This window comes from Fomitopsis serialis (genome assembly GCF_022376445.1).
Source record: "Fomitopsis serialis strain Sig1Antser10 chromosome Unknown B0H18scaffold_5, whole genome shotgun sequence".
Taxonomy (NCBI): Eukaryota; Fungi; Basidiomycota; class Agaricomycetes; order Polyporales; family Fomitopsidaceae; genus Fomitopsis; species Fomitopsis serialis.
The window spans coordinates 566,974-593,779 of NW_025954965.1; the positions used below are offsets into that span (position 1 = coordinate 566,974).

Here is a 26,806-nt window from a genome sequence, read left to right on the forward strand (position 1 = left end):
CACATGGGAACCCAGCGTGACGACTCAGGACACTGTCATGAAGGAAGTTGATGGTCTCATGTCGCAGTTTTGAGGGTGCGGGCGAGAGGGACTCGGAGACCTGAAGCTTCAAGGAGGGGAACGATCTCCGACTCTGCCTTGTTGTAACTTGTGATATTATCACTTTGACGCGACTCAGCATTCGAATGCGAATGCAACGCGAGTCGGAATGCACCGCCAGCTTGATAACGTGAAATGGCAGATCAAAGTCTGTGAGTCTAGTGAACATCCTATGGCTACATTGTGAGGCTCGCGTCCATCAATGATTCATACGGAGCGATGACTGCCCCGGCGCCGCATCAGTACATCCTACCCGCCGGAGGACCCAGTATCCTGTGTCGACAAACCCTGCAGAGGCATTATCTCAAGACCGGCTACAGCTGATCGCAATGCACGCTCCCATGCCTCCTCGACGCGATACCCACCAGCCCTCATGATGCCATCCCTGTCGCGCCTCACCGCCTCGCTCGCCGGATCATCGTAGTCGTCCCTGAGGACGAACTTGTCCTCGTACGTGTACCAGTCATCCTGAAGCGGCACGTGCGGCACATCCGCGACGACGCTCTGCACCGTGCGCGAGCGCTGCAGGCGGGCGTTCGCGAGGGCGGACGAGGACTGTCGTGCATTGGAGCGACGGAGGGCGTCGGCGCGCGAGCGGGCGATGAGCTTCGCGGCGTCCTTGTCGCTCGTCTCGAGCTTGTCGATGATCTCGCGCCGCTCCTTCTCGCGCTCTTCGCGCTCCTCGTCCTCGAGCCGCTTCTGCTCGAACGCCCGCTGCTCGCGTTCCTGGCGCTCGGCATCCTCTTGCTCCTTGAGGTACTTGTGGTACTGCTCTTCCCGTTGAATGTTGAGCTCGATGAGCGCGGCGTTCTCTTGGCGGTATGCGGCTATCCGTGCTTCGGTTTCAGGTATGTCAATGTTGTGAATCAGATTGAATGCTGTGGAGGGCCGGCGAGATCGTTCAGCGGTGTGTCAGCATACACTGGCATTGATGCACACTTACTAATGTCCTCAACTTCCTCCAAATAATCGTTGTACGAGCGGAGATCAGTAAAGTCTTCTCTACGCTTGTTGAATCTGAAACCGCGGGTCAGCAGACAGAGTCACGGTGAATTGCAAGCGTTACTCTTTGGCCATTCGTCTTCTGACAGCAACCTCCTTCTCTACGCCGAGGTCTTCAAAGGTCTGCGGCGTGAACGCAAGTTTACGCAGGATCTTGTTGCAGATCGGACAAGGCGCCGGCCCAAGCGTGAACAGTCGGTCAATGCAAGACTCACACCTGTGATCACAAGTATGCATTAGATCCATCATACAGGTAGTGTAGCCCACGATGCTCCTACATTTTGTGGTAGCACGCGCTGACCAGGAGGCGCAGCTTCGGGTTGAGGTACCTGTCTGACTTGCATACCGGACATGTATCGTCCATGGACTGGAGGGCGTGAAAGCGTCAGACGTCTCAGTTAAACCGTAGCGTGCTTGCTCACTGACTGAGTACTCCGATACCCTCCCAGATGCATCCTTCACTCCCCCTCCGAAGACCGTGCTAGAGGTACTCTGGATCTGCGGTGTACTTGTCCGAGTGCTGCTGCTTGTAGAGGCACCTCCCTTCCGAATGACTGTCCCACGCAGCCAGCTACCTGGTGCAGATCGAGACATTGCTGTTCTATAGCAGCAGGGCGGATTACTCGTGGAATGTTTGACAGGCAGGCAGTCTGAGTACGGTCTCAAGATCGTTGTTATTGAGAGGCCGCTCAGGTAGCTTGTGGCTGGGACAGACGCTCGCAGCGTGTGTTTGTGCTGACAAATCCTGCTTCAGTCAACTGCCGCATATGGAAATCATACCACACGCAAGATGTGTGTTCTTGGTCATCCTCGACGACGAGAACCCATAATGATGAGACAGCCAGCTGCGTTGCCTGACAATCGTATCCACGTCACTGTGGAATGTCCCTTAAAGCCTTCCTCTTTCTCCTGGTGCTCTTCGTCACGTCAGCCATCATCCTGTTTAGACTACCTCTTAGTCGCATCTTCCCCTCGCTCGCTCTCCGGACAATGACCACCAACGGGACACATTCATCGCTGCCAAAGACGCAGGCCGAATGGCGCAAGGCACTGGATGAGCTTCCCTCTACGCCGAACGACATTCCAGCGTTCTTTTTCGGACATGGCTCGCCCATGCTGGCGTTCCCAGAGTCGGACGCGCGGGGGAACCTTGTAACGGAGCATATGGGACCGAAGGGCCCCTTGGCCACGTTCCTGCGGGACTTCGGGCCCGCGCTGCTCAAGAAGTACCAGCCCAAGGGCATCGTTGTATTTAGCGCGCACTGGGAGACAGCAGGGGAGCGTGTCGGTACGTTCCTGATCTACACCTCGCTGTGCAGGTATGCATCTGACAGGATCGGCCAGTCACTGATTATGGAGACTCGAACCCCCTGTTGTACGACTATTATGGCTTCCAGCCTGCCCTGTATGAGCTCAAGTTCAGCTCCCGTGGTGATCATGCGCTCTCGCAGCGCGTTCTTCAGCTGTACAAGGAGGTCAGCACAGCATACTCGTTTCGTGAGATCTGTGATCCACGCTAATTTACGCTTGATTTCCGCTACCGCCAGGCTGGTCAGCTAGCCCGAACAACCTCTAGATTGGAGGCACGAGGCGAAGATGGCCGCGGCTTTTCCGGTCCTGGGCTTGACCATGGCGTTTTCGTGCCCTTCCGACTGATGTTTGGGGAAGATTTTTTGGATGTGCCTATCGTGCAAGTATCGATTGACTCGAGCCTGAGCCCGGAGAAGAATTGGGCAGTTGGCAAGACGGTCGAAGCTCTCAGGTTGGCGCTCAATTTGTTCTCCTCCAAATTGGTCTGAGATGCTCTTATCACTCCATAGGCGAGAGGGCATTCTCGTCATATCGGGTGGTCTGGTGGTGCACAACTTGCGGGACTTTTCGTCGTTTGCGGAAAAGAGTGCCGGGGTGCTGGTGAGAGAATTCGACCGAGCCATTCTCGATGCCGTCACGCTGTCCGACGTGAGTGCTTCGAGCCCTTCCCGCTTATTGTCTGTCCGACCGGCTGCTTTTCGCAGGCCAACGCGAGGAAGGAGGCGATGATCAGGCTTCCGCAACACCCGGGCTTCCGCGCTGCACATCCTCGTGCAGAGCACTTTGTTCCGCTGTATGTCGCGGCGGGCGCCGGAGGGGAGGGGAGAGCGCGGGTCGTGGCTGCTATATACGGGGCTCCCACGATTGCGTTTGGACTGTAAGAGACTAGTGTGTGTCGTCGTACGTTAGCTGGAACAATGTGTTATGTTTGCGCGCCTTGGACGGCGTTGGACGCCAGACGGCTGCGCTCGAGGCGGTGGCGGAAACGAGCAGCCCGAGGGATCGGACGCGGGCCGCGCGCCGATCGCGTCGAACGTGGTCACGTGGATGAGTTGCCACGCGGATCTGGCGTAGGACCGCGCTCGGGAAGCGGCGAGAAAACGAAGGGCAGCCACCGGGCCAAGTGCAGCGGCTGCAGCCTCCTTCGCTTCGCGTCCCGACCTGCTCCAGTATTTTACGCCAGACCTCCGCGCAGCGCGCACACCCCCGCCCGCCCGTTCCCCGCCCGCCTGCAAGCTCGTCTGGCACGCGTCGCCGCGGTTTCCCTCTCCCCGAGATCTACACAGGAGCCCGCAGACACTGCCCTTGATCCCGGCGCCGTCCTCCCACTCGTCTGAGTCCGCTTGCACCTCCGCCCCATCTCCGGTATAAAACCCCATCCCCTGATGCATGCACTGCGCCCTACGTCGTCACCCGTAATCCTCGTCTAGGTGAGCGCGTACCCGCCACACGTGTTTGCGTCGGAGATCCTCCTCGTCCTAATACCGCCTGTCCAGCCGCCTAACTCCAGGCGAGCAGGCGTTTGTTTAGCCAAGTCATATAATAGACCGGGGACGATGGACCATCCCGTCGTACCAGCCTTTCGTTCAACATCCCTGCCTAATTCCTCCAGCGCGCGACCGTACACCGCGCCGCTCAACACGGCCCTTCTTGGCCGCAACTCGGGTTTCGCGGTCGGTGAGGGCCCCATCACGCCTCCGATCTCACCAGGCCGTAGCGACGAGGGAGACCCGAGCATCGTCATCGATTCCGAGCCGCGGTACAGCGGCGGCGGCACTCCCCCGTCAGACTACCCGCGTGCGGCAGTCGCCGACGAGGCAATGGATGTCGACTCGGAGCAATCAGCATCTTCTCCGAAACCTCCGTTAAGACGGCTCGAAGACGAGGAGAGTCATCTGACCCGGGGGACCCTGAAGCTCACTGACTTCGAGGTGAAAGGTACCCTAGGTAGGGCTTGACGAAGCTTCCGCATTCCACGCCCCTCACCAGTTTTCATAGGCACGGGAACGTTCGGACGGGTTCTCCTCGTCCGGCTGCGCGGATCATCTGCGCCCAGCACTCAAAACTGCTATGCGTTGAAAACACTGCCCAAGAGCCAGATCGTCCGGCTACGGCAAGTCGAACATGTAAACGCGGAACGGTATATCCTATCACGCGTCCGGCATCCATTCATTGTCGATCTATACGCGACCTTCCAGGACAGCCTCAATGTCTATATGTTATTGTCGTATGTCCCCGGTGGCGAGCTCTTCACTCATCTCCGACGGGCACGGCGGTTCACTCCGGACGTCACGCGATTTTATCTCGCAACGATTATCCTCGCACTCAAATACCTACATTCGTTCAACATAATCTACCGAGATCTCAAGCCGGAGAACCTCCTGCTCGATTCGCGTGGTTATCTCCGTTTGACAGACTTCGGATTTGCCAAAATCGTCGACGACCGTACCTGGACGTTGTGCGGCACTCCCGAGTATCTAGCCCCGGAGATCATCCAGTCGGACGGCCACGGGAAGGCTGCGGACTGGTGGGCATGCGGCATTCTCTGTTATGAGATGGTCGTCGGGTACCCGCCGTTCTTCGACGAGACTGCTTACGGCATCTACGAGAAGATCCTCAACGGTAAAATCCACTGGCCGCGCGAGATGGACCGTCTCACGAAAGGCATCATCAAAGCTTTCCTGCATCCTGACCGCACCAAAAGGTTGGGAAATCTCGGTGGTGGGCCCCAGGACGTGCTGGATCACCCATGGTTCCGAGGCGTCGACTGGGACGCGTTGGAACGACGAGAAATCAGGGTACGTCAACGTCAGTGACGTTCGGCATCCACACTGCTAATCCGCAAACCGCAGGCGCCGATCATCCCGCACGTAGCATCGCTCGACGATACACGGCATTTCTCACATCTCCCACTCCCACCTGAGGACGAAATCCCCGGGCTCATCAAGGAGGAACACCCGCCGGCTCTCCATCAGCGTTTTGATCCTTCCGCGTACCACTTCATAGAGTTTTGATCAGCACAGGATCTGTCACACTCATTCGTACGGTCTCTTGCTCTCGCCAACAGAGAGCCTCCCGAAGCCAACTCGGCATCCGCAAAAGTAGCATGTCGGTGTGTGCTTGGGGCGGAGCTCTGTTTCTGTCGGGCTATGTCGCAAATCTGTCTGCACTGTATAGCATACCCTTCGTTCATCTGTATATTCTTGTTCCGTTGTGGTTCCTGTGGTAGCATTCCTCGTCAGGCGCTCTCTCACTCACGTCGGTTGGTATATTGTATGGTCTCACTAGCATACCCTGCGCTGTATCCTTCATCCCTGCTGCTGTCCCGCGTACTGTAATACTGAATCTCTCCCTTGCTGGCTGGGTCTGCCTTCGTTTATATCTGTATATATATGTACCTGCTCTTGATCGTCTTCGTGTCGCGGATTATACTCCTCTAATGATACAGCCAATTATGCGCCGTTATATCGCTTGGTTGCTCGAATGCACGAATATCAATTCGGTGCTATGCTTTTCCAATGACATGAGTCGCAGTCCCTCGTTTTTGACAGGAACGCAGTCTGCACGGCCTACATACAGTGACCAGCGCTCCAGCCACAATCCCATCATAGGCACAAATACACAATCTCAGATCCCGATCACTTTTCGTCCATCGGGCGCTTCTGCGTGAAGCTTTGCAGCCCGTCTCGCAGAACCTACTTACCGACTTATCCTCATCATGGGCCGTCGACGCAAAAACCGTACTCATCTCAAGGGTGGTGTTGCCTCCAGTCCTGCAACTGCGGAGGGAGTCCCGAAGTCATTCGTGATCAAGCATGGCCAGGTCGGCACCTCGCTCACGCAGCTCGTGCGGGATGTGCGCAAAGTCATGGAGCCCTACACTGCCAGCCGTCTTAAGGTCAGCCAGCTCCAGGTTGCGCCGTGAATGACACTGAACTCATGCGCAAGTGAAGGAACGTGCACGGAACAAGCTGAAGGACTTTTTCACCATGGCGCCCGCCCTGGGGGTCACGCATTGCTTGCGTTCACACTGACGGACGTCGCACCCTCGTTGCGTATCGTGCGCCTGTCTGCGGGACCGACGCTCAGCTTTAGGATTGAGCGGTATAGCCTTGTCAAGGATGTGCTCAATACCTCGAGGAGAGCGCGGAGTATTGGCAATGTCGAGTACCTGACGCCGCCGCTAGTAAGTGAAATCCTCCGTACTTCCATGTTATGTGTTCTCATTAGCACAAAGCTTGTTCTGGCATCCTTCCCTCAACCAGGGCCAGGGACGCCTCCCCATCTCCCCCTCCTCATGAAGACCTTCCAGACACTCTTCCCCCCGCTCTCCCCCCAAAAGCTGTCCCTCTCCTCAGCACGGCGCATCGTTCTCATCTCCTACAACGCCGATCACGGCACGGTCGACTTCCGGCACTATCTCATCACTGTCAAGCCATACGGCGTCTCCAAGCGCGTCCGGCGCGTCCTGGACAGCGCCACCACGAAGGCGTCCTCTTCGTCGAAGGCTTACCTCGACCTCGGCAACGAGAAGGACGTCGCGGACTTCTTCCTGCGAAAGAAGGGCGAGCCGGGCCCCTCCTCGGACGGCTATGAGAGCGCCGCGTCCTCCGCCGAGAGCGCTGCGGGGGACGATGCAGACGCTGTGTCGTTGGCAGACGACTACGTCGGGCGCAATAACAAGAAGGGCCAGAAGCGTGCTGTGCGGCTGGACGAGATCGGTCCGCGGATGGAGCTTAAGTTGATCAAGATTACGGAGGGTCTGCCTGGGAAGGAGGGCGGCGTCATCTATCATGAGTTCGGTGCGTTTCGATGTTCGCTGGCTTTTGGGGAGAGCCGCTGACATGGACGTCGACATATATAGTCACAAAGTCGAAGGCTGAGATCGCCACGCAGAAGGCGGAGCATGCGGCGAAGGAGAAGCTCAGGCAACAGCGTAAGGAAGAGCAGGAACGGAATGTTCAGCGGAAGAAGGCGATGGCTGGTGGCAAGAAGGCTGGGTCGGAGGGTGCAGACGAAGACGAAGATGTAGAGGAGGACGAGAATGGTCAGGAGGGCCAGGAACTGGAAGATGACGGTGTCTGGGATGACGAGGAGGAGTATAGCGGAGGCGAGGAGGACGAGGATGCGGGTGCAAGCGAAGCGGAAGAAAGCAGCGAGGATGAGTCCCAAAGACCACCGCTGAAGAAACCGAAACGGGGCAAACGGTAGCGATGATATCTGATACTTAGGGCCTTCTCTATTCTGTTTGGGACGTCCTCTCACTGTAATAGCGCTTTCGCATCTCATCTACCGTCACGAACTTCCATCCATCTCGTAAGCGAGCCATGATTGTATATTGTGTGATGTTTGAACTCATATGAGTGTCTATTATTTGCGAGCAAAGATACTGCTGGGATTATCTATCGAACATTGTACGACAACAACGTTCGACCGTTCTGCGGTCTGCATCATGGATGTCGCCTTGCCGCCCTCGTGTCTGTGTCCTGAGATTCCTGGGGCTCTGCCATCAAAGCCTCTTCCAACTCTTGGCCAAATAATAAGGTGAATGCGACAGCGAAATAAATGTCGTCAGTGTCCTTGTCTTTGAAGACGTAGCGGAGCTTGTGTGTCTTGTCGTCTATGTACTTCACCACGCATACAGAGAATCCGGGAAGGCAGACAGAGAATTCTGTAGGCACGCACGCAAGGGTCAGCACCGTCAAGTCAAAACAAGAGGATATGTGATTCGTACTGTTGAAGTCGAGATAGGGATTGAAAAAATCCGCACCGTACTCTCTCCCTTGTTCGAAAACGAAGTTCGCCCTATTGCCTTCGCTCAAAGCCCACCTCCGCCTCTCCTTCGCACCGCCAGGCATGCCGGCCTTCCGACGGACCTCCAACCCGCTGCCTTCTCCGCCTTCTTCAATGATATCCTTCATCTCCGGCTCGTCCGTCTTCTCGCCCACCCAGAACGCGAACCAGCAGCCCAAGCTTGGCCCGAGCAGCCACGGCTTGTCCGCGTATGCGTCGCACTCTAGGCCGGGGTCGATGAACTTCTTCACGATGCTGAAGGCAGTGTTGAACCCCGGCGGAAGGCGGTCGCGAATGGGGCGCGAGAACTCGTTGCCCCAGACCGCCGATTGGGAGGGGAGCGTGCGCTTGGGGACGAAGGAGAAAGAGATGGAATAGCGATCGGAGATGTGGAGGGGATGGGAGAAGTACGTTGCATCGTTGGGCGGACAAGTGGTAGGAATACCTATAAGGCACAATCAGCTCTAGGCATACGTACCAACAGATGATAGGACGTTCGACATCTCGAGCTCCCCGCAACCGTTTCTGAAACGCACCCTCAAAGTTCTTGACCCGTATCTTCACCTTCACCTTCATGTGATCATTCTCAAACGCGCAAGGCTCGTCGGTGTTCACGAGGACGACCTTGTGGGTATCCAGATCTAGGGTAGGTCCCGCAGTGACTCGTAGACGATACTTGTCGTCTGTGATGCTTGCCGTACTTGAGACGGAAGCTGAACGTTCTCTTATACCCGTGGTGTCCGGCGCTCTAGAACCTCGCACAGCTGCAGTAACGGACTCGCCGTTGCGTCGGCTCTGGATGACAGAGAAGACCGTGTCCGCAACCGCAGAAGCCATGCTCTCTGTAGATCAACAATATTCAACTCGAAGTGCAGCGATTTGAACCGGTCGTTGCGGGTAGAGTGGTCCAGAGGACGATGATTCTGTGGCTTATAGGGAGTCGTCGAAAGTGTCGCCACAGCGTCGGAAGTATCACACTCCCAACACTCCCTGGCCTCGTCATAGCGCTACTTTCGCTGCCAATGGTATACCCATTCTCGCACAGGACATTACCACAGGCATCGTCATAGCACACGAGACATGCGAAGAATCACACACCTCCATTCCCGTCCCTGAGTCTTGGGGTAATGAGTCTTGTGTGATTGGCTGGATTACAGAGCACTAATATATGAGCGGGAGTGAGTAGCACACCATGGTACAGATGTAGAATAATATCAAATAAGAGCTATGAACGCGAAGGAACCGACTTCGGAGGTGTCGTCTTGCTACTCCACATCTTCCCAACCCATCGCTCCCAGAAGCGTTCGACTCGCATGCGGGCACCATCCCAATTGTCGAGAGCTGGTCGGGCATCGAGGTAGAAAGATATGTTGTTGCCGGCTCGGCCTGAATGGCCCGTATAGAAGTCAATCACGTAGCGGATGCGCGTTCCGCAACGCTCGACGACCCAGTCATGGCGATCGAATGGCGCGGAGTAGCTGAACGCCAAGGTTAACTTTGAGCGAACAGGATGTCAGCGAGGACGCACCCAAGGAATGTCTTCAACCGTGCTTTCGGTGTCATGTCCTTCGGACGCCCCTTGAAACTCACAAGCTTTACTCCCCCACACTTGTCGCCGCCCTGACCCGCCTCCCACTTCATGACCTCCAGCCACGCCCGCTCGTTCACGGCGTTGTGAATAGGGACTATGACCTTCATGTCCGACGCCTGCGGGTTGTGATTCTTCCGCGCCATGGCAGCATAGAACTGCGCCTGTGAAGGATACACCCAGTTTGCGCCGTCGACTCGAGGGATCGAGGATGTTTCCCGGTCTTGCGGTAAGGGAGCGGGCGCGGGCGGGTGAGCTGGCACATCCTTGGAAGACGATGGGAGCAGGCTAGCCCACGTCGAGCGCTGCTGGTGGTCGACTGGACATTTTTCGGCGGGGGGAGCGAGGGAGCTGTGGTCGACGGGGCACTTGTCTGCCATGACTGGCGAGTGGGTGCGCAAAGGAGGATGAGCGCGCAGGCGCCCACCCGCTCGCGCCCGACTCTCATGTCGATCAGCCTCCGTTATGCAGTGCCCACCGTCCCTCTTGTCCTCATTGAAGTTATTGCTCAAACTGAAGGCCAAGTCATAAAACACCGACGCACAACAGTCTTCAGCCGTTGCATCACTGCCTACAGCAGCACGAACCCGTCAGATGCCCCAGCATTGTATCACACATTAATGCCAATTCTGTGCTTGGGTTTCTGTTCTGCAGCCCTCGGACATGCTACAACCGGAATCATATGCTTGGACGTACTATCAGTCATGATATTGGCAGGGGATGTGAACGTGAGCCTGAGCCTGGCCTAAAGCATCCTCGCAACTGTCTCATGACCTGTCGGCGGGTATCCCGGGTGCACAGTGCTCCTAGGAGATTTCTCGTACAAAACCCTGGTGGTCAGACCTTCGTTGGGCTTTCCTAGTGCCCCCGTACCAGTTGTCTGTGCGAACGTTATTGCCCATCGTCTCCGGTACTCACGGCTCACGCCATTCAATTCGGGCACCATGCCGTCGTCCTCACCTGTTTTCAGTACTCCACTCACGAAGCAATTCAAGATAAATCATCCAATCATGTTAGCAGGTCAGTTTTGTCGACCGCCGTCAGTGGGTAGCAGTTCACGGACTTGTTAAATGAACTAGGCATGAATGTTGCCGCTGGCCCTAGGCTGGCTGCCGCAGTTACGAACGCTGGTAAGTAGACTCTCCCATGCTGGCCGGCCTTGAACTCATCGTGTTGCGACATTTTTTCAGGTGGCATTGGCGTCATTGGGGGTATACACTCTAGCCCCAAGATGCTGCAGGGGATGATAGACGATCTGAAAGCTGACTCGAGGACAAGGACGCGCCGTTCGGTGTAGACCTGGCGCTACCGCAGCTCGGAGGCAACGCAAGGAAAACAAATGTGCGAGTGCCCCAGATGAGGCTCATGGAAGCTTCAGCGAATTGATGACACTCCTAGTACGACTACACCAAGGGGCAATTACCCACGCTCACCGACATAATCATCAAGAACAAAGCTTCGTTGTTTGTTTGCGCTATAGGCGTTCCTCCAAGGGACATGGTCGACAAGCTACACGCAGCTGGCATCGTTGTGATGAAGTAAGGGTAGACTTGTGTGTGCCCCCATGAGCTAACACGAGCCTACAAATAGCATGGTTGGCCACCCAAAGCACGTCGAGAAGGCACTAGCACAGGGCGTAGACATGATCTGCGCCCAAGGCGGCGAGGGCGGCGGACACACCGGCGACACGCCCTTCTCCATTCTCATTCCTGCAATAGTCGACATCTGCAAGGACAAGAAGAGCCCGCTCACGGGCAAGCCGATCATCGTCATTGCCGCAGGTGGCATAGCAGATGGACGAGGCCTCGCCGCTGCGCTCTCGTATGGTGCTTCTGGCGTGTGGGTCGGCACCCGCTTCGTGGCGAGCGAGGAGGCAGGTGCTCCACCGATACACAAGCAACAGGTCGTGACCGCCGGGTACGATGACGTTGTTCGAACCCTCATTTACTCTGGTCGCCCGATGAGCGTGAGGAGGACAGCCTACGTAGCCAGTTGGTCAGTCCATCGGGCTCGCGTTCTTGAGTAAGTCTGATGATCATGACGTTCTCGTCTCCTAGGGACGGTCGACAAGCGGACATTGAGGCTTTCACTTCCGAAGGCAAGATCCCGCACGAGGCGGAAGTGGAGATACATCCTGAGCGTATGCTCGAGGGTCGTGCATGTAAGGCTTCCGTCTCAACTGCACAAGCGCTGGACTGACTGGCAGACAAAGGGCTCATGGGCAAAGTGGCCGCGTCGATCAAGGTAAGTGCTCTGTATGATGTTGTTCCACGAGCCCGAGTTCTGACAATCTAACTGTCAGGATGTCAAGCCAGCGAAAGCTATGTGAGTATCCCTTCAGAACTCACGTAAGAACGTTCGCGCCTTGCTGATGCGCCCATGACTTAGTGTCGATGAGATGGTATCGACTGCTGCAACCAGTCTGCAGAAGGCAATGAGCCAGATAAGCGTCGATGAAGTCATTGCGCGGGCTAAGCTGTAATTGAGTGATTTAGGTCTCCTCTCCATGTGTAGTTACTCTGCAACTGCAAGGGATGTCGCGCAATGCTTTGTATCTTGTACAGTCATTCACTTGATATCTTCGCGAGAGCGTTCTCCGCTATCAGCCTACCCGCGGGCGAGCCCATACTTTCCTGCTTCCATCCACTCATCGGCCAGCTCGTCAACGACCTTTGGCAAGAGCACCCTGACTGCTTCCTCGCTCTTTCCACTGCCTTCGAGGTAGTACTTAATCTATGTCCGTCCGTCAGTCTGCCGCTCTGCTTCGGAAGACTACGCAACCGACCTTCGGTTCCGTACCGCTCGTCCTGAACGTACACATCGGTAAGTACGCATGGATGGTGGCATGTGGCAGCAAGAAGCTACGCACCTCGTGGTGAGCGTTATCCTCGTGCCGTCCACAGGCGACTCTGCCCTGAACTGCACCATCTGGCCGGACGAGAGCGGTAGCGCGGGCTTGTAGGTTGGCGGGTTCGAGCTGTCGTAACCGACAGTGAGGTCGCGCACGCTCGTGACGTCAACCCGGCAATCGTCTTGGGTAGCTGGGACGCTCTGGGGTGGCCTGGAAGAGTAGATGGTACATGAGCTGCTTCCGGTGCGCGAGCGAGCGGCGGTGAGAGGATTATTGGCGCACCGCTCCGTCGTAGTCGCGCAGTCTAGTGAAGATCTTCTGGATCGTCGGAGGATCGCTACAGACGAAGTAGCTGTTGCTCGTCTGTGAATGCGCTGGCGAGTCAATCTCCTGTCATTGAGGCCTGAGACATCGAATGACTCACCTGGAAGAACCCATAGCTAACGGATAAATTATCGTCAATACAGCGTCCATCGCAAGAGTACGGAAACATGTTACCGTTTGTACAGCTCTTGCAGGTGCTGGCTGGCCGACTTTCCCTGCGCTTGCAGTGAAGCGACCAGCTCCGCGAACATCACCTGGCCACCACGTCAGAGTCCGCCATAGCATGCTCGGACGATTGCCAAAAATACCGTCGCAGCAACGCCATCCTTGTCCCTGATATCAGAGCCGAACATAAAGCCGATCGCCTCCTCGTATCCAAAGGGCACCTCGTAACCTTCCTGGTCCAGCTTCAACGCGGCGTTACCAATGAACTTGAAGCCTGTAGAGACAGATACGGCACCAGCCCCTTTTGGAACATATTATAGCACGCTAACCTGTGAGGCATTCGGCGAACTTGAATCCTTCTGTCTGCGCCATAGCTTCAATCATCTTCGAGCTCACTGTAGAGGCGACCATGGCTAATCTCTCTGAGAGCGGGGTGATTAGGGTGACAGGTGAGATGAAGAGCAGAGACGCACCAAGGGGCTTGCCAGAGGCCTTGTAGCGATCCAGGGCAGCGCTGGCGAAGAGGGCACCCAACTGATCTCCAGTGAATTGGATCCACTTCCCGTCTGGCCTGAAAGGACGGGTTATTGAGACCTCGACACCTGCGTACAATGTCTCACCCTCGTTCTGCGCCGCGAACCGGTCCGCATCGGGGTCCTGGGCGACTACGTAGCTAGCACCACATTCGCCTGCAGTGGGATCGCCAGATCTTTCGCCATCATGAGTTCATATCGCAGGCATATCTCTGCGCGTAACACACCAAAGCACCTGCAAACATGTCGTCGCAATGAGATGGCAACAATACAGAGACGGGACGAGCATACCCTTTTCCTCGGGATTCGGGAATTTTACGGTTGGGAAATCCGGGTCTGGGTGCTGCTGCTCTCTACGGGGCGAAAGCGGGTAGCCCGAACACCTCGAAGGCGCGTGTCACGAACGGGTGACTGACACCGTGCATGGAGGTGTTCACGAACTTGATTGGGGTGCTCGCATTGAGGGTCTATCAGGTAATCAGCATATGACGTTGAGAGGAAGCCCAGCAGAACATACTTCTGAGGCAAAGAGAGGCGAGGCTGGAAGTAGGCTTCCCCATCTCGTCTGTTCGGTCAGCAGAGGGAAGACGAATGGATTGACTCGACGTCCCAAGTCTGAGGCTCAGATTAGCCCTGATCGATGCTGCGATGCCCTTGTCGTGAGGCTCGATGATCTAAGACCACTTGAGCCACAGACAGAATGAGTACGAAATGCACTAGCACAAACCTGAACAGCGTTCTCCCAGTAACCTAATGAGGTGTTCAAGCAGAATTCTTAGAGAGGGAAGGATGTCTACCTTGTAGCCATTGTCGTCCTGCAGAGTCTCAGATATATACTTCGTTGACACAAAGCACAGAGAATCAGACTTGCCTTTGGATTGTGACTCGCTGATCATGCTCGGTAAGTACCTGGATCCACAGACTTCAGCATGAGACGGTCTACCTGTGATCATGACACCACAAGCGGCACCCAATTTCTTCACGCTGAATGGCACCCTGCACGCGTGTTTTGAGATTGTGTTTCATGCTTGGAATCATAAAAAGCTTACAGCGGTGTATGTACAAGGCCCCTGTGAAGGTAAACCTTGACACCACTCTTGAGGAAAGCGGCGGCGGTCAACTGCGCCCATTCCTCAGAATGGTGCCGGTGGTCGTGTCCTACGACCACTCCGCGCGTTGCTGCGTTCTCGACTGTCCGTAGAACATACTGACAAAGGCCCTGATTAACCAAGCCCAGTCTGCTTCGTGTCATCATTCTTGTGTACAGACAATGGCGATGGACGAACTTGAGAGGCTTGGATGATGATGAGGTCATTCATACGAGAAAACCCAGCTTCCATACGCCCCCGCAAGCCTGAAGACATTCCATGTCACTGTTAGGATACGACCTGTATAAGCCCTACCTGCAGTCCCAAACTCTATTCGATTCCTGCGTGGGGACCGCGTTCGGGGGTAAAGTAAGTGGCATTGAATTGACCTGGATATTAGAATCAATGCGAACCTCATCCGCCGCTCCAATTCAGCGGTCTCTCCTGCAGCCCATAAACGTTCGATCTCGCTGCGTGTGGCTTCATTCTGATGTGGTAGTCGAAATAAGTCAGATGTTTAGTGCGATTATCCCAGACATGGACTAATACCTTGTCAAGATGGAGCCATTTCTGAACGAGATTTGCCAGGGGGATGTCCATATCTACAGAAACAGCTCTTCAGCTATGAAGACTTGACTTGCAGTAGCAATGAGCTTAGGACTGGTCCAAGCCGAACACAGTCGGTGACTCGGGACAGTACTTACGGACGTGGCCCGGGTGATCGTGATCTGAGATGTGATCAAGTGTATCGGGCCGAGATCTCAGCCACTCTGTGAATCATGCGGTGACTGTCCAAGGCTGGCAACAGCTGGCAACTTCGAACCGCTGACAGCCGTTCCCCCTTTGCTCAAAACACTCACGTACCGCTTCAACATATAGAGACAACCGAAGTCGATGCAGCGGACGATCCGTCTGCATGTCGTCGCTCCAATCAACATGCACAGGAACGTCAGTGCCCGACAGACCAATGTCAAGTTCTGACACTCGCCTCCTCCAAAGAAGCAACGCAGTTCCTTGCTCGTCGGAACCGAGTTTGCCTTTCTTTTGCATTTAGACGGCCTTCCGTGGCTCGGACACGGCGCCCTACATAGCATTCTCCTGTGGGTCTAAAATTACACTACTGGTAGCAGGTACATTTCTAATGGAACGTCCTGAAAACGCACCGCCAGCGCCCTCTCCGATGCTGTACTGTACCAGTCCGGTGCGGTGATCCATTGCGATAACAACTGTCAGTAGTAGCATCGGCGTGTGAAGCAATGCCGGAAGACGCTGGGAAGCCCTTAAGACCGCTGGGCATTCGCTCGTAACCCTCCAACGCCCTGTCTTGTCCTCCCCACGAGCGCTGCACCCCGATATACAACCATCGACGTCGGCAGCCCGAGATACACGTCCACGCACCCATACATGCCTTGTATACAACGTCCATCGAAGGGGGTTCCCTACTATCAAGGCAATCTAGTTCCTAGCAGTCCGTCGCCGGTCACGTCCTTGTCCTGGTAACACATTCAGTATCCAGCGAGGTCATTTGAATCTTGAGCTGATGATCCTACTTTATCGTCAGCGACGAGGGTGTCGCGGGTCTCAAACGACGCAGTAGTGGCCTCAAACAGACCTTGGTCATGGAAAGAGTGCAAGGGTGTGATATATGGGCCGTCGTCGTCGGCATAGACAACTACGCGAGCGCAAGTTTCCGCCCTTGAGGGGCTGTAAGAACGACGTGGACGACGTCTGCGAGTACCTGAAGGACAACCTTCAGGTCCCTGAATCGAATGTCCTTGTACTTCGAGACGCGAAGGCGACCCGTTCTGCGATACTGCAGAGCTTGGAGCGGCACTTCATTGACAACACTCGGCTCACTGAGAGAAGTATCGTCATGTTCTATTTTGCTGGACACGGTGCTCGTGTCGATGTCGGAAGGACCGACAATGACATCCGAGTCGTCGCGTCGATATGCCCGTACGATGCAGAGACAGTCGTCCCCGGTGTTGGTACGGTACATAGCATCCCTCAGCCAACCCTGCAGGCGTGGTTTGACCTGCTGGAGAGGCAAAAGAGGTGTCATGCTGTAATTTCAGAGTGTTGTCTGACTTTGAACATGATGTAGCTGATGTCGTGGCAGATCGTAGTGCTTGACTCGTGTTACTCAGGCGGCATGTTCACAGATACTCAGCACGGGAGCTCACAGGCGGACAGCCTGAGGAGTACTGCTGACTTGGCCCCGACCGTTCGAGGCTCTGGTACATTCCTTCCCTTTTCCAATCCCTCTCTCCCTGACAATGTCGACCTTGCTGCACGCCACGCTGGTCTGGTCGAAGTCACCATGACCAGTCCGTCGTCCGATAAATCCTGTACGTATCGGAGCGCGAGAGAACATGCTTACGTTGTCCTAGCTGCATGCGACCAGCACCAGATCGCGCACGAAGTGAGAGACGCAGATGGTAAGCTGCGCGGGGCCTTCACGCTCGCGCTCTTTCGAGCGCTGCGCGATTCGGAGGACGGGAGAAAGAGCTATCACACGATCATTTCAAACCTTAAGCTAGTAAGACCCTCGGTGACTGGGCAACAGCCGGAGTGCAGGGGGATGGACAGGTTCAAGAGGGCTTTCATGCACTACGCTGTGCATGAGGACCTCTCGTCGAACTCGCAGGAGATGGAGAATGGGCGACTTGGAGCCTACAGCGGGCAGGAGCAGATGCAGTCAGCATGTACAGCCTTGAGACGGCTAGACAGAACGCATACCAGGCGGCAGCGACTCCCGGAGTCCACTCCAGCGCTGCCGCGCCTCCGTCGCCTCCAAACGAGCGATGCACACATGCGTCTGCCCATCTCCGAGTCGATGGCGGCGGTCAAGTAACCTGCCTGCGTAAGTCTAGGCTGAGACAATAGGGGAGCTCAGACTGAACGGGCAAGGGTACGGGTACGGGCAAGGGCACGTCACGGGACGGTCCGGCCGCACGGCGACTGTAGGGTTAGCCACAATTAGTGTAGATGCTGCCACCGTTAACCCTAGCCTAGTTCTTCCAGCTTCTACGCCACTGCTCTTTGTTACAGACAGTATTTGGATAGTATAATCAGTATGGCTCTCAAGGCTAACGCGCACCAAAGAGAAAAATCAATTTGATGACAATCAATATGGCTCGTAAATATTGTACGCACGATGCACCTACTATAGCCTACTACAGCTGAACTCGAGTGCGGGAAAGTGCCAGCGCCTGCCGAAAGCGGAATATACTAATCGGGTAACATAACATTTCCGAAAGCAGAACTACGTACTTAGGTATATGTTTTCAAAGTATTAGAGGATGGCGGCGTCGCATTTGCGATGACGATCCAGCTGCCTCCTATCATGCTACCGAAACGGATGTACGTGCTCTATATACCTTGTCGGGACCAAACTATTGTACAATTACTGCTGCACAAACCCTAACGTTACGTGGCAGCCCCTACTGCTAACCCTACGGTTGCCGCGCGGCCGGACCGTCCCCGTGACCTACCCTTGCCCGTACCCGTACCCTTACCCGTTCAGTCTGAGCTCCCCTAATGTGCTCAACCACTGTAACGCTGTCTGACGCACGACTTTAGACCGAGCAATAGCTCGTTGCGTCAGCCACGGTGCCAGCATACGCACATGCCCCTCGGTGGTCACCCCATCTTGTCGCTCCGCTCTTCATGCGCCTCCGTTACGACGCAGATGCAGTACTCACCTTTTCCAACCGCTCCAGCTTGTGAGCAGTACCCCGGGCATTGCAGTCAGAGGGGAAGGTGTATGGGTTCATAACACTGGATCGTGTGGATGTCGGAGTCGTACCCCACCCCATACTCATCTCAATAGGTGTACAATGGTCAATATGCTGATATGAGTTCCATGTCTTTGTACGGCTCCTCGAAGTCAGCGATCCATTGAAATAGCGCTTGCACATACTACATAGCGATCTTCCATCCAATGCGATATTTAGTTAGCATGTCATGCCTTCTGCTATCAATACAACCCAACGTGTTAATCCAATTTTTCGAGCTGCCAGGTGTCTGCTGAGTCGCAAAGCGACGTAAGGTCAGACCCTGAGATTATCAAGCACTGCGACAAACGTAGACTCACAACCATCCAACACACCGTGTTCCATTCCATATCCTACCTCGCAATCACGTCTTCATAACCGTCAAAGCTTTCGCACCCACAGCCGCCGCATCATCCACGACCTGCACGCGCCGAAAAACATGCCCTCGCCTCGCCAGCTCGTCCACGATCAGCTTCCGATACGCCTCCACCCCGCTCAACGACCCGCCCATACATAGTATACTCTCCGCCGCCCTGATCCTCCGCTCCCCCTCGCCCGCCTCCTGCCCCTCCGCACGGAGCAGCACGCAGATCTGGTCCACCAGCGCGCTCGACGTCGCCCTCAAGACGCTCAGCGCGAGCGGGTCGCCGTCCGCGAACGCCGCGGCGAACACGAGCGGGCTGAGCGACGAGAGCCGCTTCTCGCGCGACATTGCGGACATCGGGACGAGGTCGCCCTTCGCCAGAATCGAGTCGAGCGCCGGCGGGGTCGGGCGGAGGGAGAGCGTCGCGTCCGCGCTGACGGGCGCGCTCGTGGTGGGTGAGATCGGGGCGGGGTCGGGCTTGTGCACGATGGTGAGCAGCTCGTAGACGTCGGAGATGCCGAAGCGAGCGAGGATGCGTTGGCGGAGACCCCATGGCTTGCCTGACGGTGCGGCCGCCTACGCGATCAGAGTTGAGCTGGGTGCACAGGCCACGTCGACGTCTCACTCACCTCGGCTGTCTTGGGCTTCACGCTTGCCCGATCCGCCTCATCAAGTACCTGCCGGATCGCCTCTCGCCCAACATGGAACCCTCCCCCCTCGTCGCCCAATATCCAGCCCCACCCTCCGCACCGCCCGAGCTCATCCAGCCCCGCCTTCTCCCCAGTCTCCTTGTGCACCGCCTCGCGGAAGCTCACGACAATCCCGCCTGTCCCTGCTACGATGGCTACAGCACCGGTAACATCGGGATAGAGCGTCATGGGTGCGGCCAGGAGGTGGGTATCGTTAGCGACGCGCGGGCGGACGCCGAGAAGGGCTTCGAGTGCAGGGGTCATGTCGGCGATGGCTTGGGGTGAATCGCAGCCAGAGACACCGAACCAGGCGGCGGCCAGGTAAGACTGGCCCGCTGGAGGAGGGAGGGTCAGAGGACCCGCGAGATCGATGCCTGTTGCATGAAGCGGTTAGAACGACGGAGACGTCTAGCTGGCTGAAGGCAGACGCACCATTGGCTTTCAGGACAGATAGGTCACAGGCCTTGAGAGCTTTCTCGACTGTCTCCTTCACGACAGCGACGAAGGGCTCCAAACCGAGGTACGCGAAGTTGGAGGGGCCTCCGAGGGCACGGGCGACGGGATTGCCTGTCTCGTCGGCGATGACGGCGGCAGCCTTCGAGCCGCCACAATCCACGCATAGATACAACGGCATCGAGCCTGAATAGACTGTGGTCCGATCTCCTGATTGATAGTCTGTGGAGGATGGGAGTAGGGATCGGGGAACGAGCAACGTATGTACAGACACAGCCCCGACCGTGACAGGGACCTATAAGGCTGGCTTGGTCGAAGACCCTCGTGGTTCCGAGAGCGCCAGTGAATAGCTGCACCTGAGAAACGGCGAATACAACGTGGTGGCTGGTCTTTGGCTTCCGGGAAAGGCCTATAGATAGTCTTCCACAGGCTTAGGAGAGGCAAGGCACACGAGCCTTATGCCAGAAAGAGATAGCGTATCAAGATGGAGGTGTCGAGCATATGTGCGCCGAGCGCTCTGGCTCGGGGACACTTCGTGGGCTCGCATGGCCGCGAGTGTCGACGATGAGCTTTGCTGCATTGGACGCACGGAGGTCGCGACGAGCAGATGGCCTGGTGTGGTGGTCGCATGCGAAGGTCGTGCGGAGGTCGTCGAGCGAGCGGACGCAGGATGACTTCCAGATCTGCGATCGATCGTCTGCGGCAGGTGCCGAGCGCCGAGCACTCGATGCTTTCAATGGCGAATGAACGGCAGAGCTCAGAATCGTTCTCATTCTGCAATGGAGGCGCGATGGAGGCGTGCAACGCGTGTTGCATTGCAGCTCTGAGCTGACGGGCGCCCTCTGCCAGTGCGAGCCACGGTTTGCTCGAGGCAGACGCTGTGTGCACGTGCTACAACGCGGCTCACTGCCAGTGCGTCATTGCTGGTCGGTTGCAGCCTGCCACGACCATCTTCTCCTTCCGTATTCACGACATACACTATTCGTACCGTGTCCCTTCAAATCACTTCGTACAGCATGTTCTCAGCATTTCTACGATCCATCGTGAGTGGCGTCTTGCCAATGCAGTGATTGCCCACACTCATCGCTCGTCGGATTAGCCGCAAATATCCATCTTGTACGCCGTACTCCCTGCAGTCTTCTTTCCTGTTTGTGTTGATACCGTGCCGCACAGTCATAACACGTCTTCTCCCCCCTCTATCACTACTTTGCAGCTACTCCGCGCGGCACTGTCCTCCCCCTATCCTCCCTCCAAACCAGATGCCCTCCGCTAAAGTTCAATCTCGAAGTGGTCGAGAACAAGCCCCCAACGGGCGATCAGCTCCGGACGATCCTGTCATACATACCAGTAGCAACATCCGCGACAGGCAGTGTCTCACCGGATGTTCTCGTCTCCTCTCACCCGACAGTGGAGGCACGGCCCACCAGCGCGGAAGGCGTCTCAAAGCTCGCCTCGCAGAACCTGCATGCGCTCAAGTGGCCCGTTGTGGTTGACTGGGACGCGGGAAGAGCGGCTGTGGGAGACGTGACGGCGTGAAGAGCATTCTGGAAGAGCTCCGGAAGAAGAGAGACGGGGAGGTGCAGGATGAAGGCCATAAGCCGAAGGGCTGGTTCTCGTGAATCAACAAGTGTGTCACTATCTTCATTGTACTTTTACGAGCGGCATATAGTCATATCAACCATATCCAAACGGCTCACCAGCGGTGCCTGGTCACAGCGTACCTAGGCCGTGGGGAAGGTCGGCTACCTAGCTCAGCTGCATCATACCACGACTTTCGCGTAACGAGGCCGGTACCCGAGGTTATTTCGACATCCTCTGCGCGGCTTCGACGCCCCGGACGTACTGGAGTTTGGGTTAGCGCGAAACACCCGGAGGTACCTCTCATTCACTCCGGACGTATGAAGCTTGCTCTGTCGGGGTACCCGAAGTCGACTGACTGCCAGTCTAACCTATGCACGATGCTCATACCGATGTTCGCATGCCTGTCTCTGCATACTCACGATAGGTTCGAGTTCACCGAAAGCACGCCGGCTCTGCAGCGAAGAACATCGAGCGGCCGGCATTGGCTGCGTCGAGCATCAATTGGCTCGCGACAGACATGTACGCGGTGATGAACGAGGCTCTCTCCACCTCTCGATCGATCGACGGATGGATAGTGCAGTGCTGCTCAGCTTCTGGTGCCCTCGAATTCTGCCCGCATCTGCGAAGTCGTCAAGGCGTCTGGATAACGAAGGACGAATCGACGCTGCGTACTATGTATATCGGGTTTCCAGCAACCTCGCTGTCGACAAACGGTGCGGCGATGTTTCGATACTATAACGCACAAGCGGACATCAGCGCTCGACAGCTAGCGTCGCGGGAATACCAACGCTTGCGGCGTTCGTCACGACCTCGACAGGTCCTGCCTCGCACCGATTCAAGACCGTGACGACGTACGCCGTCAGGCAATCCTGCCTCGAGACGTGGGCTCCCCGGTCTTCTCTCGTACCGCGTCTGCGAGCCGTGAAGGGCCGCCGCCGAGACGCGGAAGTCGACGCGCACACGTCCTGGTTCATCCCGCGTAACGGGCCGCGAGCTCAGACTGGTGGTACGTGTGAGCGAGGTGCGGCATGAGAGGCGCGTACTGCTCGATCGTGTCCTGTATGGGTTGGGAACGTATGCTTTGCGAACGTCGGTGGTGGACTGGGCAGCGGAGTCCTTGGTATGCGTGCGAGAGGTCTGCATGAATCGCAGGAGGGTCGTCGCATCTCCTGTGGACGCGTATGACAATCGGCATCATTGAATGCGTGCAGGTCGGGTTCGTACCGAGCGTATGGTGCCAGGAAACGCCTATCGCTGTCTGTTCCCTGGCTACTGTCAGTTTAACAGGAGCAGCGGCCCGTCGTCGTTAGCGGAAGAGGCTGCGCCTTGCTGTGAATGCAAGTACTGCTTCAGGTTGTCCTGGATGACGCGGTCGTCGTGGGCATCGAGAGCCTCCAGACGAGTCACCTCGATAGGGACGACAGACTGCGTTAGGACAATCTAGCCAGAGAACCTCGTCAGTACTTCACGTCTCCGCCGGCAGACAGCAGTGGTTTTCTCACCGACCAGCGAGAGTCCTCGTTCTTCAAACGGCCAGCCGCATGCGGGTACCGCTGCAGTGCGATCCGCAACGATCTGTGGAATCGCGGGATGTCTATCGGTGCTGGGACGACATGAACATTCTTGATCTTATATAACCCAGTCAGTCACAGGAGAGATGAGAGCGAAGTCGTCAGTGCAGACGTCCGTGTCTATACTGAGATCTCACATACGAAGGTCATCCATAGGTCGTAGCCCGGCAGGTCAATGCTTGCGATGCTCATGTTGTCCGGCGCGAGCCTTACAGTGACTATCGTACGCGTATATTCATCGACAAGTCAGGGTAGCACGTACGGCCGATCTTACATATGTAGTATGGATTCTAGGTGATGTCGGTCGGTGTCAAAGTCGGTGTGCACATGGTCGCGAAGTTGGCGGCCTCGAGCGCTCGTACACACATATATGCAGTCCTTGGAGCACCGACGTCGACAGCTCGGCATGAGCACGATGGTCGGATTCAGCCAACCCAGCCCTTGCATGGACGGCACACCATGCAAAATACAATCCGGCGGTTATTATCCTTTCCATGCAGACACGTTGTGCTCCATAGGTCTATAGTGCAGTACGGGCACCGCAGCCTCCGATTACGATGCTGTAGCGGACAATCCGCTCGTAACGCAGCAAAAAAACTTGATACATTCGTCAGGTTCGTAAGCAGTTCTCGATACATGTATGTGTGCACTTGCGCCAGCCGTTACTATTCGCTCACCGACATTTGCTATTCAGATTGAACGTCCACTCGGAGAATATCTTTACGCATCTCTCGTCCAGTCGAAGGCGCCATCAAGGACGCCCTGTACCCGTGCAACATCTTCGAATTCTCTTGCCCTGGTGTTCGCCGAGTTTAGGTGATGCCCCATGCCACCGATGGGTGCTCTGCACTCGGGACAGAAGGAGTTCTGCATGGCGCCACCGCACTGTGAATGTACATGTCAAAAGGGCACGCAAACCGATTCATGAAGGTTGACCCACTTCAGTGATGACAAAAGTATGCCCATTCTCGCAGTTGTAGAAGTGGCCTCGGTGCGCTGCCGGTGCAAAGGAGTGGTTAGTCACGAACTTGACTCCCGCGCAGTCTGTTGACAGGACTCACTAAATCCGAATGCCTTCACGATGTCCGCGCGCTCTTGGAGAGAGAGGGGCTGGTAGAACTTATCGCTGAGCATGACCTTCTCTAGCTCTGTGCATTCCTCCCTCCAGCGTTCAACCTTCCTTCCGCAGTTATCCTTGAACCACTCTCTCTCGTCTCTCAGGTCTTGCATATCTTCGACGGCCTGCTGCGGATGTATTCTCCTTCGTATCTGGCAATGGCGTTCAACATCTCGGAGCTCTTCGCCTTGACCTTCAGGGCCAAAGTCTGCCGACGAGCCGCAGTGAGGTCGCCGGTTCTCCCTAGCTCTGCCCTCTCCTCGACTATCTGCGCCCTGAACCTCTCGAAATCAGAGCGGATGATGTACACAGAAGAACGCGCTGATTGGCGAGAAGCCGACGACTTCTGCGCCATGGCGAGGGCCTTGCCCGCATCTGCAACGCAGGACTCGAGGATGAAGTCGATGAAGGATACCCATCGCTGGCGATGCGCGACGTCTGATGTGACCGGAAGGGCTTGAACGCGGCTCGATGCAACCTGGGCCAGCATGAACCTCAACTCGAGTGAGAGAAGGTAGGCTTCGATCTGGAAGCGCGTATCGGCCTTGTGGGGCGGCTGTCCGATCTTCATGTTGACCGCCTCGAAAGCAGTCTGCTCCGGCGTGTCCGACGCGCGTGAGGGGTCATCAGCGATTGCCGCCATCTCCAGATGATAGAGAGTCGTGAGTGCCGCTTCGTACGCCTTCACATGTGCTCCGCGAGTGTTCGCCACATTGACGGTGCGCCGATACAAGACCACGATATCCTTGATGGTCTCATACCATGCCTTGGCCTCCTCTTCGTCGAATCCGTGAATTGACTGCATAGAGCTTTGTTGAGTAGCCCAGGATCGAGCGGCTCGGTCGATTTGCCTTGAGCATCTCTTGCATGCAATACCTCCGGATCTGGCATCTCGTCTGCTTTCCGGAGGGCCTTCGCCGACTCTTGCATAGATCCAAGTCAGAGGCGATGCGCTCCATCACAGGCGAGAGATTGTCGAGTGAATGGACATCTTGCTTGCGACGTTCTGCTCGAGGATGTCGAGAGTGGCACGTTTCGAAACTCTGCCGTAGCGCAGCGCGGTGATCGATCCACGGCAAGTGGGACACGTAGGAGGCGATTGATAGTTGACGGGTGGTGCTTTCGTCGAGATGAACCGGCCCATGGGGTCAATTTCGTAGTACGAATGCATGTCGCAGTGTCCGTCCAGAGTCTCCACAGTGAAGATATGGCCACAAGCCAGGGTGATCAAGCGCTCGCTCGTATCGCTCGAAGACAGGTCGACCTGATCTAGTCGCCTCTGCATGATGAAGTCAACAATGTCGGTGCGGCGATCATTGGGCAAGCACACTATGCATGTTTGCTTGGCACATGGCTCCCCGCAGACTGCCGCAGGTCGTCGTGAACATAGACACATACTGGAAGTGCGAGAGACTCACCTGAAGGGCACGGATGTCCGCACGACAGCTGGTTCCTACAAGGTTCGTCGCATGGGAGACGGGAGCAAATCTGGACCGTGGTCAGTTGTGCTAGATGATCAGGTTTCCAAAGGACGCACCGATCCGCACGCAACTGGGCAGGACTGATGTGCACAAGACCATGGACATGGCTCCATGCAGGGTGCGCAAGGCTCGGAGCACGATTTCGGACACTTATGATGAATGCATTCTTGTCGACATGCCTGCTTACACTTCGAATTGCAGTGATGATCTTGCGAGCAGTCCAGTCCACAAGGATGCTGACAGTAGAGCGGACGATCGCATGGGTGGGGCTTATGCTGAGTTCGTACTATCTTGGCAGCGGGGTTGACAGCCGAGGCTCCGAGAGCAAGTTTTTGGCAATCAGAGCACGCAGACTTGCAAGTTTTCGAACAGCAAGAGAGCGCCCCGCCGCATGGTTTGGAACACGATACGGTTCCGGGATCCTTGAAGCACTGGATGGTGGCCGAATGTTCACATCGCAACAGTTGTTTCCGCACAGGTTCCTCGCACTTTACCGAGGCGAGTGTCTCCATCATGTAGCTTTGAAATCGAACAGTAAGACTCGTCTCAACCCCAACAACAGTCTGCACTCTTACCATGGGACACGGTCTTTGATGTGACCACAAGGTAGCTTGACGCCATATATGGGGAACTGGCAGTTGCCGCAATCGTCCGAACAGCGTTTCGTGCATGGGTGACGGCGAGGGCAAGGTGTGCGTGTGCAGCGCTCCATACACCTGTTTTCGAATGATTGTCGACTGCAACATGACACTGCGAAACGAAGGTGAGTGATCTGTATACCTCGACATGAGACATACTACTGACTGCAGACGGACAAAGATGGCCACACGTCAGTCGGAATCCGCATGGGATGAGGCACCCACCGCCGGGGGCTAGTCGACCGAGTTCTCCTGCTTTCGTGATGACTTGAACCTGATCCGGATGACGGGGACAGACGATCGGTATTCCTTGGCCGATTTGGTCGCGTGCTTCCATCTCATCGAGAATCGTCGTCCACGTCTTATTGCTGCGAAGGTTCGC

At 56.1% G+C, this 26,806-nt stretch overlaps 13 protein-coding genes across 13 annotated transcripts; 6 read left to right on the forward strand and 7 right to left on the reverse strand.

Annotated features, from left to right (window-relative positions):
- Positions 1–216: 216 nt before the first annotated feature.
- B0H18DRAFT_978566 (CDK-activating kinase assembly factor MAT1-domain-containing protein) lies at positions 217–1,781 on the reverse strand. The gene is given in 6 exon segments (XM_048044331.1): positions 217–977; positions 1,032–1,033; positions 1,045–1,116; positions 1,166–1,318; positions 1,380–1,468; positions 1,528–1,781. 6 exon segments carry the CDS (start codon positions 1,693–1,695, stop codon positions 349–351), a joined length of 1,113 nt encoding a protein of 370 aa, XP_047898696.1. The 5' UTR covers positions 1,696–1,781; the 3' UTR covers positions 217–348.
- A 74-nt stretch (positions 1,782–1,855) lies between these two features.
- B0H18DRAFT_978570 (Extradiol ring-cleavage dioxygenase class III enzyme subunit B) lies at positions 1,856–3,352 on the forward strand. The gene is made up of 5 exons (XM_048044332.1): positions 1,856–2,389; positions 2,446–2,576; positions 2,649–2,863; positions 2,922–3,060; positions 3,117–3,352. The coding sequence occupies exons 1-5, from the start codon at positions 1,984–1,986 to the stop codon at positions 3,291–3,293; spliced, it is 1,068 nt and encodes a 355-aa protein (XP_047898697.1). The 5' UTR covers positions 1,856–1,983; the 3' UTR covers positions 3,294–3,352.
- Positions 3,353–3,525: 173 nt separating this feature from the next.
- Positions 3,526–5,662, forward strand: B0H18DRAFT_978573 (cAMP dependent protein kinase). Its single transcript, XM_048044333.1, has 4 exons — positions 3,526–3,842; positions 3,909–4,359; positions 4,411–5,210; positions 5,265–5,662. The coding sequence occupies exons 2-4, from the start codon at positions 3,969–3,971 to the stop codon at positions 5,424–5,426; spliced, it is 1,353 nt and encodes a 450-aa protein (XP_047898698.1). The 5' UTR covers positions 3,526–3,842; positions 3,909–3,968; the 3' UTR covers positions 5,427–5,662.
- Positions 5,663–6,130: 468 nt separating this feature from the next.
- On the forward strand, positions 6,131–7,623 carry B0H18DRAFT_1082608 (Brix domain-containing protein; the record flags this gene model as incomplete). The annotated part of the gene is made up of 5 exons (XM_048031556.1): positions 6,131–6,310; positions 6,366–6,369; positions 6,390–6,598; positions 6,650–7,214; positions 7,277–7,623. The coding sequence occupies 5 exons, from the start codon at positions 6,131–6,133 to the stop codon at positions 7,621–7,623; spliced, it is 1,305 nt and encodes a 434-aa protein (XP_047898699.1).
- Positions 7,624–7,758: 135 nt separating this feature from the next.
- On the reverse strand, positions 7,759–9,029 carry B0H18DRAFT_978585 (uncharacterized protein). Its single transcript, XM_048044334.1, has 4 exons — positions 8,953–9,029; positions 8,742–8,846; positions 8,147–8,650; positions 7,759–8,083 (listed from the first exon to the last, which is right to left on the reverse strand). Exons 2-4 carry the CDS (start codon positions 8,779–8,781, stop codon positions 7,863–7,865), a joined length of 765 nt encoding a protein of 254 aa, XP_047898700.1. The 5' UTR covers positions 8,782–8,846; positions 8,953–9,029; the 3' UTR covers positions 7,759–7,862.
- Positions 9,030–9,430: 401 nt separating this feature from the next.
- Positions 9,431–10,173, reverse strand: B0H18DRAFT_869316 (cytochrome C1 heme lyase; the record flags this gene model as incomplete). The annotated part of the gene is made up of 2 exons (XM_048040004.1): positions 9,431–9,683; positions 9,734–10,173. The coding sequence occupies 2 exons, from the start codon at positions 10,171–10,173 to the stop codon at positions 9,431–9,433; spliced, it is 693 nt and encodes a 230-aa protein (XP_047898701.1).
- Positions 10,174–10,737: 564 nt separating this feature from the next.
- Positions 10,738–12,275, forward strand: B0H18DRAFT_1082610 (2-nitropropane dioxygenase; the record flags this gene model as incomplete). Its single annotated transcript, XM_048031557.1, has 10 exons — positions 10,738–10,813; positions 10,873–10,923; positions 10,984–10,994; positions 11,066–11,134; positions 11,192–11,331; positions 11,384–11,815; positions 11,851–11,954; positions 12,006–12,037; positions 12,096–12,118; positions 12,182–12,275. The coding sequence occupies 10 exons, from the start codon at positions 10,738–10,740 to the stop codon at positions 12,273–12,275; spliced, it is 1,032 nt and encodes a 343-aa protein (XP_047898702.1).
- Positions 12,276–12,400: 125 nt separating this feature from the next.
- On the reverse strand, positions 12,401–15,354 carry B0H18DRAFT_1082611 (phosphoglucomutase first 3 domain-containing protein; the record flags this gene model as incomplete). The annotated part of the gene is made up of 18 exons (XM_048031558.1): positions 12,401–12,526; positions 12,579–12,600; positions 12,663–12,844; positions 12,927–13,002; positions 13,143–13,222; positions 13,277–13,407; positions 13,463–13,555; positions 13,607–13,704; positions 13,744–13,822; positions 13,958–14,019; positions 14,048–14,119; positions 14,180–14,340; positions 14,590–14,662; positions 14,716–14,885; positions 14,953–15,020; positions 15,070–15,095; positions 15,168–15,241; positions 15,304–15,354. The coding sequence occupies 18 exons, from the start codon at positions 15,352–15,354 to the stop codon at positions 12,401–12,403; spliced, it is 1,644 nt and encodes a 547-aa protein (XP_047898703.1).
- A 1,630-nt stretch (positions 15,355–16,984) lies between these two features.
- On the forward strand, positions 16,985–17,684 carry B0H18DRAFT_978613 (uncharacterized protein). Its single transcript, XM_048044335.1, has 2 exons — positions 16,985–17,427; positions 17,494–17,684. Exons 1-2 carry the CDS (start codon positions 17,075–17,077, stop codon positions 17,606–17,608), a joined length of 468 nt encoding a protein of 155 aa, XP_047898704.1. The 5' UTR covers positions 16,985–17,074; the 3' UTR covers positions 17,609–17,684.
- A 1,210-nt stretch (positions 17,685–18,894) lies between these two features.
- On the reverse strand, positions 18,895–20,217 carry B0H18DRAFT_869617 (uncharacterized protein; the record flags this gene model as incomplete). The annotated part of the gene is made up of 4 exons (XM_048040033.1): positions 18,895–19,266; positions 19,333–19,454; positions 19,520–19,957; positions 20,043–20,217. 4 exons carry the CDS (start codon positions 20,215–20,217, stop codon positions 18,895–18,897), a joined length of 1,107 nt encoding a protein of 368 aa, XP_047898705.1.
- A 578-nt stretch (positions 20,218–20,795) lies between these two features.
- Positions 20,796–22,054, forward strand: B0H18DRAFT_978618 (uncharacterized protein; the record flags this gene model as incomplete). Its single annotated transcript, XM_048044336.1, has 6 exons — positions 20,796–21,102; positions 21,210–21,266; positions 21,296–21,405; positions 21,445–21,560; positions 21,588–21,663; positions 22,035–22,054. Coding segments are annotated over exons 1-5 (409 nt in total), but the record flags the coding sequence as incomplete, so codon positions are not given.
- A 1,854-nt stretch (positions 22,055–23,908) lies between these two features.
- Positions 23,909–25,110, reverse strand: B0H18DRAFT_1114692 (uncharacterized protein; the record flags this gene model as incomplete). The annotated part of the gene is made up of 4 exons (XM_048033154.1): positions 23,909–24,073; positions 24,129–24,184; positions 24,250–24,457; positions 24,499–25,110. 4 exons carry the CDS (start codon positions 25,108–25,110, stop codon positions 23,909–23,911), a joined length of 1,041 nt encoding a protein of 346 aa, XP_047898707.1.
- Positions 25,015–26,761, reverse strand: B0H18DRAFT_489837 (uncharacterized protein). Its single transcript, XM_048038276.1, has 6 exons — positions 26,591–26,761; positions 26,362–26,536; positions 25,843–26,305; positions 25,724–25,793; positions 25,636–25,670; positions 25,015–25,584 (listed from the first exon to the last, which is right to left on the reverse strand). The coding sequence occupies exons 1-6, from the start codon at positions 26,631–26,633 to the stop codon at positions 25,264–25,266; spliced, it is 1,107 nt and encodes a 368-aa protein (XP_047898708.1). The 5' UTR covers positions 26,634–26,761; the 3' UTR covers positions 25,015–25,263.
- Between the last annotated feature and the right edge of the window lie 45 nt (positions 26,762–26,806).